The 11,807-nt window shown below is 37.6% G+C and overlaps 2 protein-coding genes across 2 annotated transcripts; one reads left to right on the top strand and one right to left on the bottom strand.

Annotated features, from left to right (window-relative positions):
* Positions 1 to 465: 465 nt before the first annotated feature.
* nip7 (NIP7 nucleolar pre-rRNA processing protein) lies at positions 466 to 5,104 on the bottom strand. Its single transcript, XM_047363879.1, has 5 exons — positions 4,900 to 5,104; positions 4,695 to 4,781; positions 3,543 to 3,681; positions 2,737 to 2,877; positions 466 to 850 (listed from the first exon to the last, which is right to left on the bottom strand). Exons 1-5 carry the CDS (start codon positions 4,953 to 4,955, stop codon positions 731 to 733), a joined length of 543 nt encoding a protein of 180 aa, XP_047219835.1. The 5' UTR covers positions 4,956 to 5,104; the 3' UTR covers positions 466 to 730.
* On the top strand, positions 5,026 to 10,981 carry cdc42se2 (CDC42 small effector 2). Its single transcript, XM_047363880.1, has 5 exons — positions 5,026 to 5,160; positions 6,827 to 7,072; positions 7,638 to 7,739; positions 7,824 to 7,902; positions 8,889 to 10,981. The coding sequence occupies exons 2-4, from the start codon at positions 7,019 to 7,021 to the stop codon at positions 7,896 to 7,898; spliced, it is 231 nt and encodes a 76-aa protein (XP_047219836.1). The 5' UTR covers positions 5,026 to 5,160; positions 6,827 to 7,018; the 3' UTR covers positions 7,899 to 7,902; positions 8,889 to 10,981.
* Positions 10,982 to 11,807: the final 826 nt, after the last annotated feature.

Raw genomic sequence — 11,807 nt, 5'->3', positions numbered from 1 at the left:
TAATTTAGCCATGAAACCTCCCACACTAAAATGACAGGTGTTTCAGTTTCATTGTCCAACCCCTGTATATGGAGTGGTCAAAAATCCCTGCTGCAGTGTATACAAACCTCGTCAAGAACTACAGGAAACGTCTGATATCTGGAATTGCAAACAAAGGTTTCTGTACCAAATATTAAGTTTTGTTTTTCTGATGTATCAAATACTTCTGTCGTGCAATAAAATGCTAATTAATTACTTAAAAATCACAGATTTTCTGGATTAGCTTTTTAGATTCCGTCACAGTTGAAGAGTAACTATGATAGAAATTAAAGACTTATACATGCTTTGTAAGTGGGAAAACCTGGAAAATCAGCAGTGTATCAAATACTTGTTCTCCCCACTGTACATAATCATAAACCTAATCACAGTAAGATCCAAATAACTGATTTATTAAGAAAACTGTTAGAGAAAAGATCCAAACAAGACTCCCTTTGATTGGATGATTTAATAGAAAAAAATGTAAGGTGATCTGTGAAATAATCCACATATTACAGATTTGCAAAATGAAAGTAAATAGAAATTTATATTTCCATTCTGGCTCTGCAGAAAAACATGGTCCAGATGTTGACTCTCATCTAGCAGCGTCACAGTGAAAGTCACATGGGCAGAACAAGCAGCTGTGAACGCTGGCTAGACTGGACATGCATTTTTGAAAGACAAAAGAAAAACTGTCCATCCAGCTGTTGTATCTTTATGTCAGCGTGTCCTCATTCCTAATGAACTCTCCCACATCAGCCTGGTGGAACACCACAATGGACATGGGGTCTACTCTCCGACACTCCTGTGTGGACTTGGCTGCTACTCCAAAACCCTGATGATAAAAGCAGAAAATATTCAACACCTCCTTTACTGAAAGAAGAAATTGGGCATATTGTCTACTTTTAGTGAAGATGCCTCTATTTCTAAGATACAACAATGTGCCATAGATTTCAGCAACATAAGATGGTACGGTTGACTTAAGTTTAATGTGAGCGAGCATGTCGAAGATTATTCATACCCATTGCAAATTGTGAGAGACGGAGGGCAAATTCAAGGTCCACAATTTTGAATAGTACAAGGTGTTCTAAAACATGTCTTGATGACCAGGGAACAGCTGTTTTTATTACTCATGGATGAAAAACTGCAGCTCTTTATAGCTGGTTTATGGGACGTCATGGTTAAAACCAGCAGATTTAGGTTTAAAGTAATATTTCGATTTGACCAACATGTTTCTTCTATATCTCACGACTATCACTGTCACATGCCCAAACAAATACCACATGGTCAAGCCCTTCCAGAAACACATACACAAACATCAACAAGATGGTAATAAATATTGGTTATTAATATCGGCCCAGTTTTAATTACCGGACCGATACATTATAAAATGACTAACATCGGCCGATACCGATGTCAATGCCGATATATCGTGCATCCCTAAAAAATACAAAACATTACAAACAGTGAAAAATCTCTGATGATGAAAGATCAAAAGTGACATCGGCACAGGCAAGGCTGGTGTTGCGAAAGATGAAAAACAATCCAGGGATCATCACCACGGCCATCCTGAAGAATGTGGGCCATGCCAGTGGTAACATAAAGGCAGACATCCAACAGACACCGAATACCGCTGGATTTCAGGGATACAGACAAATAGGGAGCCACATCTCCAAGTAAGGCCTTGGCCTCTACAAAGTCTCACCTGGGATAAGAAGAAGACTTCTGGTGATGTCTTTCATGGCAAGATGAAACAAAAACTGAATTGCTTGGCCATAATGAAGCCAGGAGAAGCATAATCTCCATCACCCCCTTGGTGGAAACATAATCCTTCAGGTATGTTTTTCAGCCGAAGGGACAAGCAACCTAATTCTCTACTTAAGATAGAGAAATTTTGTCTTGGGCAAAGACCCAAAACACACATCTAAAGTGTTGTAAAAAAGGTAATCTGAGAAAAAAATAATACCGCTTTGTAAAGGGAGGTAAAAATTAGGGTGATGGAATACAGTCTTCAAACCTCAAAGACTCAGAGCTCATCAAAAAGAAATGGTTAAAGAAACCTTGTCAGAAATTATGAGAAGCATCAGATTGCTCGAACAGTTTTTATACACATTATTGAGCAGGGTATGAATAATTTTGGACATGCCATTTTCTGTTCAAATTTAAATAAAAACAGAGAAATGTTTCCTTTCCCTTCTTTTGGAAGATGTCCATTTAATTTCCAATAGGAAAACAACCTCGTGCTTAAACAAAAATAACTTCAAATCTAGATGTAACCGTATTATTTTGCAAATTTCGTTTTTTAGCAGGTATTGACTAGTCCTAAAAGCCAGGGTTAATGGTTTTTGTTACTTCTGTCACATAATCGCTTAACAACAGAGAATTAATCCTACTGAAAGCCTTGCAATCCTGGCTTTTCTAGTCCTTCGAGTATAGGCAGAACTTTCCAAAGAATGCTGTCACAGAACTAGTCTGACTTTTTTTTTTACTTCATGACATACTAACTTGGCTTTTCTCTTCAAAATACTTTTTTTTTTTTTACATTAAAAAATAAGGTTGTACGAGGCATTTCAATGAAACTGGCTCTGAGTGAACAGTGTGGTCCTGAAAAAGAGGCTACATTAAGTTTGGATAAATAACCAATAAAAAAAACTGTCACTGTTAGAAATATTTTAAATTTCAACAATGCCAAACTGTGGGAGCCAAAAAAAAAAAACTTACCAAAGGTACATCAGCCATGGAGTAAACCACGACTCCTTGATACTGCATCGTGTTTTCAGTAATTCTGCCAAGGCCAGATTTCAGCACATGGTTCCCATACAAGAAAGACTGTTCTGCTCCAGGTTTCACCCACACCTTGAACTGAGGACAAGATGGTTTTAAATTTGTGCATGAGTAAATGTAGTCTTAAGGCAAAGATTTCAAGTTTTAAAGCTGAAGGAAAGATAGGATGAAATATGTGTAATGAATGCAGTTGTGTCCTGTCAGTTCTCTGTTACTGAGGGACATTCTTGTGAATGCCATGTTTTACTGCGATAAAGAATAACTGATCATACATGACATGCAAATTTGGCCAGTCTCCAAACAGTTTCTAATATTTTGAAGTGTTTCTATGAAGCACAGCAACTTCTATGTGGCTCATCAGTAATCTAGCAGAAGATCCAGTGGTGCAGCAGCTAATCATTGATTCTGTCTGAGAGGTTGTTGTCCCATCAGTTAAACCAGGGGTCTCAGTCTCCAGTCTTTGGAGGCATGTGTTACACAACTTTAAGACATGCACTGCTTCAACATACTTGAATCAAATAATAAGGTCATTAGCATGGCGCTGTAGAACTTGCCCAACAGGCAGTTCTATTATTTGATTTAGTTGTGTAAAACTGAAAACAGACTTAAAATTACAGCAAACAAACCCTCAAAGATTGGTATTCTAGGACCCTGATTTAGTCTATACTGCTTCTGCTTTATCTCATACTCCAGCCGCCATGGAAAGGAATACCGAGTGATGCAGTCATGAAGAGAATACCCACCTTTGCATAGGGAGCCAGGAAATCCAGGGCTGTGATGTGCAGGCGGAACTTCTTGGTCTTTGAGAACTTCCCAAAGCACGTTCCCACTGAAATAAGTTTATCTCTGGAAAAGTTTGTTGCCAATTTGAGAATTTTCTCACTGTTGGACAGAGAAAACAAGTCTACATAAGCTTCTCAATTAACCAATGGCAGATCTGCCAACTTTTGAGAGGAGCAGGGAGTAAGATGAGGACAACAATGGTGTCATCAAAAAAATATGAAGGGGAATGAAGGCATTTAAGCCAGAAAAGCACTTTATGTCACACATAAGACAAAACTGTACAAGATTTGACCATTTTATATTTAAATTGGCTGAATAAAATAACAAAATGAACATGTGAAGATTTTAAAAAAGCTGCATAGAAGATAACCAGTTTATGAGCATACACATAATAGCCAACATGTGATCAGATGACTGTGCCTTATAGAATTGCACTTTTTGGAAGTCTTTGTGGGGTGAAAGATTGCCTATTATACATTATTAATTACAAAAATAGATCCCAAAAACATCATAAAAAGGAATAAATATGCTGGATTATTTTTAGCTTTTGGCTGTTTAAAGGAATGATAAATGATTCCTTGTTTGATATCGAGAGCTTGAAGAATTATCTTGCTCCTTAGAGGTACTGTGGATCAGGTATATGTGAAGAATACGTTCTGATCAATTTCATGTCATCAAAAAAAATACTTATACAGTGCTGTGAAAAACTATTTGAAGTAGGCTATTCATGCTCAAAGGCTCTCTAGTGTGGCTGATGTAAAAAAAAAAAAAAAATTGCAAAGAGTGGGCCAAAAGTCCTTCCAGTGATTTGAAAAACTTATGGCCACTTGTTGCAAATGCTTGATGAAAATAGTTTCGGACAAAGGTACCATGAGGATTAGGGTGCAATTACCTTTTCATACAGAGCCAGGCTGGTTTTGATTGCTTTTCTTTTTTTTTTTTTTCTGCTTATTTAGTCCTATATAATAAAACTGCTTTGATTGCAGGTACTTTTTTTGGACTGAGATTTATATGAGCAGGCTGAGAATTTAAAGAAAACCTCAAAGTCTCAGAGGAGTGAGAGTTGGCAACCTTGCCTACGGTGAAACAAACATGTATTAACCAATAATTACCTCATGTAGTAAACGCGGTCTTGGTGTAGCCTGAAGCAATAGGTGCCATCAGGCCTGTCCACTAGAAGTTTAATGTTTTCCCCAATGCTTTTGGGAGAGAAAATACACCGATCACACACAGGCTAACACGCATGCTAATATACATATATAATATTGAAAGTTGCGCCCTTTCGGGCAACCAAAGATCATTTTAAGGGTCACTTACTACTTTGACAGCTTCTCAAACATAATTTTTGTCTCCTCGTCTGTTAGCGGTCTCATTTTTCGGATATAAAGTCGTCTTGTTAAGCGGTCAATGAGGGTTTTTAGTGCGAAAGAGGTAAAAACGTGGGTCCCATCGGAAGTCGTCACACTTTAAAGCGGAAGTCGTCTTTACGTAAACAGTCGGCACATTTCCGGGTTTTTTGGTATTCTTCAGCTTTCAAGTCGAGCTTCCCTTTCCCTCCGGTAAACCGGCTACATTCTGGTGAGTTTATCTTCTTAAAAATTACACGAAACCCAGTAAAGGGATTTGTTATCTTAGTAGCAAGAGTTATACGAATGATTATTTGTTTTAGTTCTAGTTTTTTGTTTCCTATTCTTGTCTTGCCAGTCGGAAATGAGCTGTTAGCCTAGTCGGCTAGTAGCTGTCAAGGGGGAAAAAAAAGTCAGCTTCGGTTGCTAGCGAGGTTAGCATGTAGCTATATATGATAGCAGCTGACATTTAACCCTAGTTCGGTGTTGACTTTCGTCCCAACCACCAAATAAATTCTATTAGAAATGAATTCTGAAAAAATGGAGTATAGTCAGCGCTTAAACCTAATCGTAGCTCTCATTATTCATCGTTTGAAACCCGGAGTATTTTTTGCCGCAGCGGCGCGTAGTTACATAACGCTCATTTGTTTGTAAATAGCAATTACGTTCAGATCGTAGGCAGCAGCGTTTAATCCTTAAAGGAAACAAGATGCCGCTGAGATCAGCTTTAAGCTTTCCTGCACTCCTGTGCCAGCTGACAGTATGATTGTCCTACGTACTGAGTGCATACAGTCACTTTAATGTCAGCGAAGTGAGCTGTCAGCTGCAGAGTCAGTGACTCAGTTTTGGGAGAGCTACTTTGTCAGCAAACTCTTTGCATTTGAGGGAACATTTGATCCTCCCTTTACCGACTGTTAGACAACAAAAGTAGCTGAGTGGTTTTTTTTTTTTTATATATATATATAGGCTGGCAAAGAATTTGCAACTTTATACAAAAATAGCACAGAGGTCTAATTTCTGATTATGGTTATACAGCTCTGATTAGGGATTTAGTGGATCAACTGAATTTAAATTGACTAATGTTGGGAAAGTCATGAATTAATTCCTCAAAGCGTTTTTACATCACCTCGAACAGGAGCGTTTTCCCACATTATTTTTTTATTTAATCCCCCAAAACGTTTAAAAAGTCACCGGATCGCCTATCAGAGGTTCAAAGTCACAGAACAGAAGATAAACCCGAAACATTTATTGCAATCCTGTACCAAAACATTCCTCTACCTGTAAATATTTACAGGCCTGTATTCTTCTTTCCGGGAGGACAAGTGTGATATTTATGATAGCACTTTTCATTTTTATTTTTTACGAGTTGCAAGAATGTCTGACAGCTTTGATTTGTCAGATGAGAGAGTAATCTGAAACGACACGTTTAGCCAGTCGGGATAAAAACAAGGTGTCCCTATTAGACAATGTGTGTTTTATGCATACTCCTAAAAGCATTTAACATTTAAATGAGACTGAAGCGAGTGAGCCCTGAAGTGTGAGACTGTAGGAGCTCTCTTTAATTCGGGAGTTTGCATCTGTTTATTGGTCTCTTTCACGTTTTAATCAATTGTTTGCAATTTCACTAAGCACAAAGATATTTATCAGTTTTATCTCTTCGGTAACACCCTAACTTTCATCCAGACTTGATCATCTAGTGCGTGATGTCAGCTAGGGGGAGCATGTGCATTTGATGACTGGTTAGTTCAAAGGGATGCTTTACCAAAACTGTGTCACCAGTTGTCAAAAGTTACATTATAAAACTTGATATAGAAAGTGTCCCTAACCTGCCAGTCTGTTTTGCCATAGTAGCAAATATAACAGCAATATTAATTTCTGCTTTTTTACTGTGTCGACAGGTGTATTCGCTTCCCTGTTTTTTTGTGGAGCAGTTCTTGTGCCAACAGTTTACCCCAGAGGAACCAGCAGCCCTTCTGTCAGCAGTTTCCGGTGGGTGTTTGTGACTCTGGCAACGGCGAACAGGAAGACAGACGCAGAGAGACGTCTGAGCTGAGAGAGGAAACTGCTGTGGCTTCTTCGTCTGCCTCAGAATGACTGAGTTCTGGGTTTGTTTCAGTTGCTGCATTGCAGAGCAGCCGCAACCAGTGAGTGTGACATTTCCTCTGAAGAGTAACTGATTTTGCTCAAAGCATAATGAAGCCTATGAGTTTTAAGTGGAAAAGTGTGGGTTTGAAGAGGAATGTAGGTTAATAAACTGGCTGATGTTGTTCAGTGGCCCGGCCTAAGCATGTTACATTTTAACCTGTAAATATAGCTTCAGATTTCAGGGGTAGAAATATGCTTTGCATCTAGTTTGAAAGAAGGAAGTTGTAAAAATAAACAATATGAACATTTTGCTACAATGACTGCGGAATAATTAAATATGCAGAGAGTTGAAAGAGGAGTATCTGCATAGAAAATAAACCGAAAATGAATTGTGTACAACTGGTTTAAATGTAAAGATGCTTTTAAAGAGGAAACTAAAGCAGCTAAAGATTCAGAGCTGAATAAATAAAGACTTATTGGTATATCTACCTGGCTCGACTTTTTCAACCGTTCTGAATATTTTGCAATCTTTAATGATGCCAGTTTAACTTCTGATTTGATGCTTTGTTTTATTTTTATTTGTATTTGTAACAATGTTGTTACACTTTGTTGCTTTTTCTCCAGAAACGACGGCGACGAATCGACCGCTCCATGATTGGGGAACCAACAAACTTTGTTCACACCACACATGTAGGCTCAGGGGATATGGGCCATGGATTGCCATCAGTAAGCTTTCATGCACCGTTAAGGCTTTAATCAACTGAACACAGCATACTGTGGTTGTCGGTTAACATTTCGATCTTTTTGTAGGTAGATCTTGTTCAGGCCCAGATGAAATCTAAAGGAGGCTACACACACGGAGGTTCAGAGGGCTCTCAATTGTAGCGAGGTGAGCTGGATTTTGCTTCAATCGATTTTTTTTTCAGCCAATTGGTTCTCTTCACTGTGAATGTGCACAGGCTCTTGTCTCACGTGTTTTCTGTTTGTGATTAATAGAGTCCAGTTGAGCTTCTTGAGAACAAACGATAAGAAAAATCAATTGTCTTCTTTGCATATTTTTGATGTGGTTTTGGTGTATGATATTCAAAAATATTTGTGAGAGCAGTGCAGCATTCTTTACAGACTGATAAGTAGGTCGCAATGTTTAATCCGGTCATATTCAGTGGAAGCATGCGCTTCCTCAAAACATCAAGTGACTCCTGCAGACTTTTTGTCACTGCAGTCTTTGGGCTTTCCCATTCAGCCGGTTTTAGATTTAACACAAGAATTAACATTACTGTAGAGCTGAAAGGTTGTGTTTTGACCCCACCCATGCTGTGTTAGACCATATGATAACACCCAGCTGCAAGCTGCTCTCATGTGTCTTTGTGGGGAAGCTGGAGCAATGCTACACCGTTTATATTTATGCTCATGTTTTACTGAAGAAATTCTTCCTCCGGGGTGAAGGAATCAGTGGACTTTTCCCCTATCGATAAGCTTTGTTTTGCTGATAACCGCTTCAGTGTATCTTGAGACAGTGACCCAGCTGTCAATAGTATCTGTTTTTGTAGTATTTATTATATTTTTGTATCGCATACCTGGAGCTAAACTGGGATGTGGCTTTTTGTTGATGTTGCATTCTGGCGTGTTTTGAAACTCCCTTTTTGACATTGCTTCAGTTGCTCCTCCATTTATTTATCTGTTTGTGTTGGAGCTAATCCAGATTACCGATAACATGGTTGAGAAATAAACAGTGTTTTAACTAGATTAAGCAGTCTAAAATCAGATCTCTTTCAAAAAACATATTTAATAAAACTATTTATTGATCAATGTAGACATTATTAACCACTAGCGCTGCAAATCCTAATGTTTCTTCCACCTTTTTTTTGTTCACAGCTCTTCAGACTTGTGAAGAACTACTGTTGTTTTAAGGAAGAATAAAAAAAAAAAAAAGCAGTTCTGTCTGTAACGGACCCAGGAACAAAAGACGAAACTACTGCTTTTCAAAGATGTTGTACATATTTTTATTATCCATTTCTCCTGGGTTATGTTTTTGGTTTTTTTATGAAAGCACTGCTATCCATTTGTTGCCATATTGTTGCACTGTAAAGAGCATATGTTAAGGGTCGATTAAGGTGTTTAGAGAGAGCTCATAATTTCAGTCAGATGTATGCTTGTGTGTATGCATGAGGGAAAAAAAAAACATTTTCAGAAATATTTGCGGGTGAAGCCCACCGGATGCCTGTAATTTATTAATTTGATTTGTAAACGGAGCTCATGGTGGCTGGGTCACGCTGGATACGTGGAACGTTCAGTTTCCTGTTTTATTCTCTGAGGTTTATCAAAGGACAGGTTAAAAGTAAAATAAAGGTTTCTATTCAGAGAATTGCTTTAGCTGCTCTGGGTGGCTTTCAGGATTGAAGATTGCTGTTTTTGGAATAAACTTGAAATCGAGTGGATACACTGGACCGTACGTTACACACCCACACTTGCTTAGGGATTTCTCTTTAGTTTCAGCCATTTCTTTTTAAGTTTCTTCAGATTGAAGCATATAGAACTTTATTAAACTATAAACTTCTTAATCTGCCTTCTAAAGTCATGTTTATTTTATTTAAATGTTAGAAGCACATCGCTGCAACAAACGCTTGTAGTGTTTTATAGAAAGAAAAATCATATTTTTTTAAATGCATTCTACGTTTCAAACGTTGTGTACCAACTGTAGGCAAATAATTCAACTTGATTTAAACAGACTCTTCCTCTGAGGTGGGTTAGATTTGGTACCATTGACAGACTTAATGGTAAGTTGATCATCTGGTTAATTGTAACTGATTGTATCTTTCACCAGCACACCAAGAAATCTCAGCTATCTAACTAGTAATCCCTCTTTTAGTTGTACAGAATTTTGTCGCCCTAAATATCCTGGACCGGCTAATGTAAGCTCAGCTCCAATGTCTCTTAAATGTTTGTCTCAAGTTGTTTAGGTTTCTCATGTAGAATTTAATCTTGTCATGATTACAAAAAAGTATTATTCTCTTATCCTCTAGGCACACATTCTCTATCAATGCTGTAGTTTTTTCTTGTTCTCCAAAGGGTCTGCCTTTTCCACAAGCACACAAACTTTCCTCTAAAGGGGCAAAGGAAACAAATGCAGCTATTGTCTGATTCTGCTGGTTGTTCAGTGATCCGGTTGGATTTAATGTCACCTATAATGTCTCCTATAAGATTTCAACATGATGGATCTATGTTTTGTTCTTATGTCCATATTAAGAATTACTGAAAATGTTAAGAGATTAAAAAACAAGCAAGCAGCCTTTAATTTTAGTAATAAACATTATTGTTACTTTTTGTGAACCATATGATTGACTTTTTCCACATGTGTTGAATGTATTAGGTGCAGCATGCTAAAAGATTATGGTACAAAAGAACTCAAATTTTAACATTGGTACAAGCCAGTAGAAAATGCAGTGTAATTGTAAATCCATTAACAGCCTTAACTCTTCTGTTTTGGACTTATCAGGTCAGGTTTAAAGGATAGGTTTTGACACATCGGTCTGTTTTCTTTTTATTGTCTCTGTAGTGATTCTCTGTAAAACAGACTTTAACGTAAACAGTTTGTATCCCCGAAGTCTAAAACATGTAGTAAACTGGCATTGCAGTACACGCATGTGACCAGCAGGCTGTGCTAGCGGACTGCTTGAATGTGTCAAAAAAAAGATCAATCGTTTTGGGAAACCTGTCATGACTCATGATGATGGTGTATATATGTGATGTATAAAAGTGATAAATCCATGATATAAATGTATTCACATTTATGCCTATTTGCTTGTCTGTAAAACGTTACAGGAAGGTAGAATTGGCACAATGTTTTTCTTTTTCTCAGGATAACAGGTTAACTTCATGTAGTACCCACTTTAAAAGAGATGTTCAACAGTTTGTTTTTTCCTGCAATTTCTGAGTAAGTAAATAAATAATTGTTATATGTTGTCTGACCAACTTGTAATGTGTTTCATGTCACCTCAGCGAAATTACGCCAATGGCCAAAATATAATTATCCAAATTATCTGCATCATAAACACTTTATCATAATTAAAGCTGCATGTAGACAAAATTAGCCCCATGGAAAAAGACTGAGTCTACTACTGCTGGATGATGTTAGAGTAGCTATAATAAAAAGAAAGAAAAAAAATTTGAAAACATGCAAATGGTCAAATGGAATCAAAATAACTGTTTCAACATGTTTCTTAAACATCTTTGCAACCAGAAATGGTGCATATTTCTGGTTATTTCAGAAGGGCAACCTTCTAGTGGATATGGTGTCAGAAAGTACTGCACAGATACAGAGCTATCAGGTCTATTATGGTATGCTCATATCAAAGTCACCTGTGGGCAACCATGTACTGGTCATCTTTAGTGACTGAGCTGCTAACGCCACAGCAAAATGGATCTGAAGATGCAGCTCTGCCAAAGCTGCCCGAAATGTGTTCGTGAAGGAGGGCTGCAGTTCTTCCTTTAGATGAGAAACAGATTTCTCTTAAAAAAAAAATATGTGCTGTTTTCCATCTGTGTAAAAATAAAAAAGCACAGTATAAGCATTTTAGTACACTGTCCTCGCTTCTCTGTGAACCTTTTCTCATGATCATAATATAGTGTGTACACGAACATCAACAAGAACTAGCATGCTCCCTTATGACCACCATGTCAAAAGAACCTACTGCAGACCTTTAGACACACATGATAAATACCAAAGTGAAAAGCAAGAATTTATTATATTTAATGGCAAATATATTTTTGAGCCGTAAAACGAAAAACAATATT

Source organism: Girardinichthys multiradiatus, chromosome 4 (assembly GCF_021462225.1).
Source record: "Girardinichthys multiradiatus isolate DD_20200921_A chromosome 4, DD_fGirMul_XY1, whole genome shotgun sequence".
In the NCBI taxonomy this organism is placed as follows: Eukaryota; Metazoa; Chordata; class Actinopteri; order Cyprinodontiformes; family Goodeidae; genus Girardinichthys; species Girardinichthys multiradiatus.
The sequence above is the reverse complement of the archived record's forward strand: the minus strand, read 5'-3'. Positions and strand labels throughout refer to the sequence as shown.

What these genes read in the sequence shown, in the direction of transcription:
- nip7 (XM_047363879.1), bottom strand. Translation starts at nt 4,955, where the DNA reads ATGAGACCGCTAACAGACGAGGAGACAAAAATTATGTTTGAGAAGCTG. An exon ending in TTTGAGAAGCTGTCAAAGTA is followed by an intron (nt 4,782 to 4,899) that starts GTAAGTGACCCT and finishes CTCTCCCAAAAG; the next exon opens with CATTGGGGAAAACATTAAAC. An exon ending in CCATGGCTGATGTACCTTTG is followed by an intron (nt 851 to 2,736) that starts GTAAGTTTTTTT and finishes TTTTATCATCAG; the next exon opens with GGTTTTGGAGTAGCAGCCAA.
- cdc42se2 (XM_047363880.1), top strand. Translation starts at nt 7,019, where the DNA reads ATGACTGAGTTCTGGGTTTGTTTCAGTTGCTGCATTGCAGAGCAGCCG. An exon ending in TTGCAGAGCAGCCGCAACCA is followed by an intron (nt 7,073 to 7,637) that starts GTGAGTGTGACA and finishes CTTTTTCTCCAG; the next exon opens with AAACGACGGCGACGAATCGA. An exon ending in TGGGCCATGGATTGCCATCA is followed by an intron (nt 7,740 to 7,823) that starts GTAAGCTTTCAT and finishes ATCTTTTTGTAG; the next exon opens with GTAGATCTTGTTCAGGCCCA.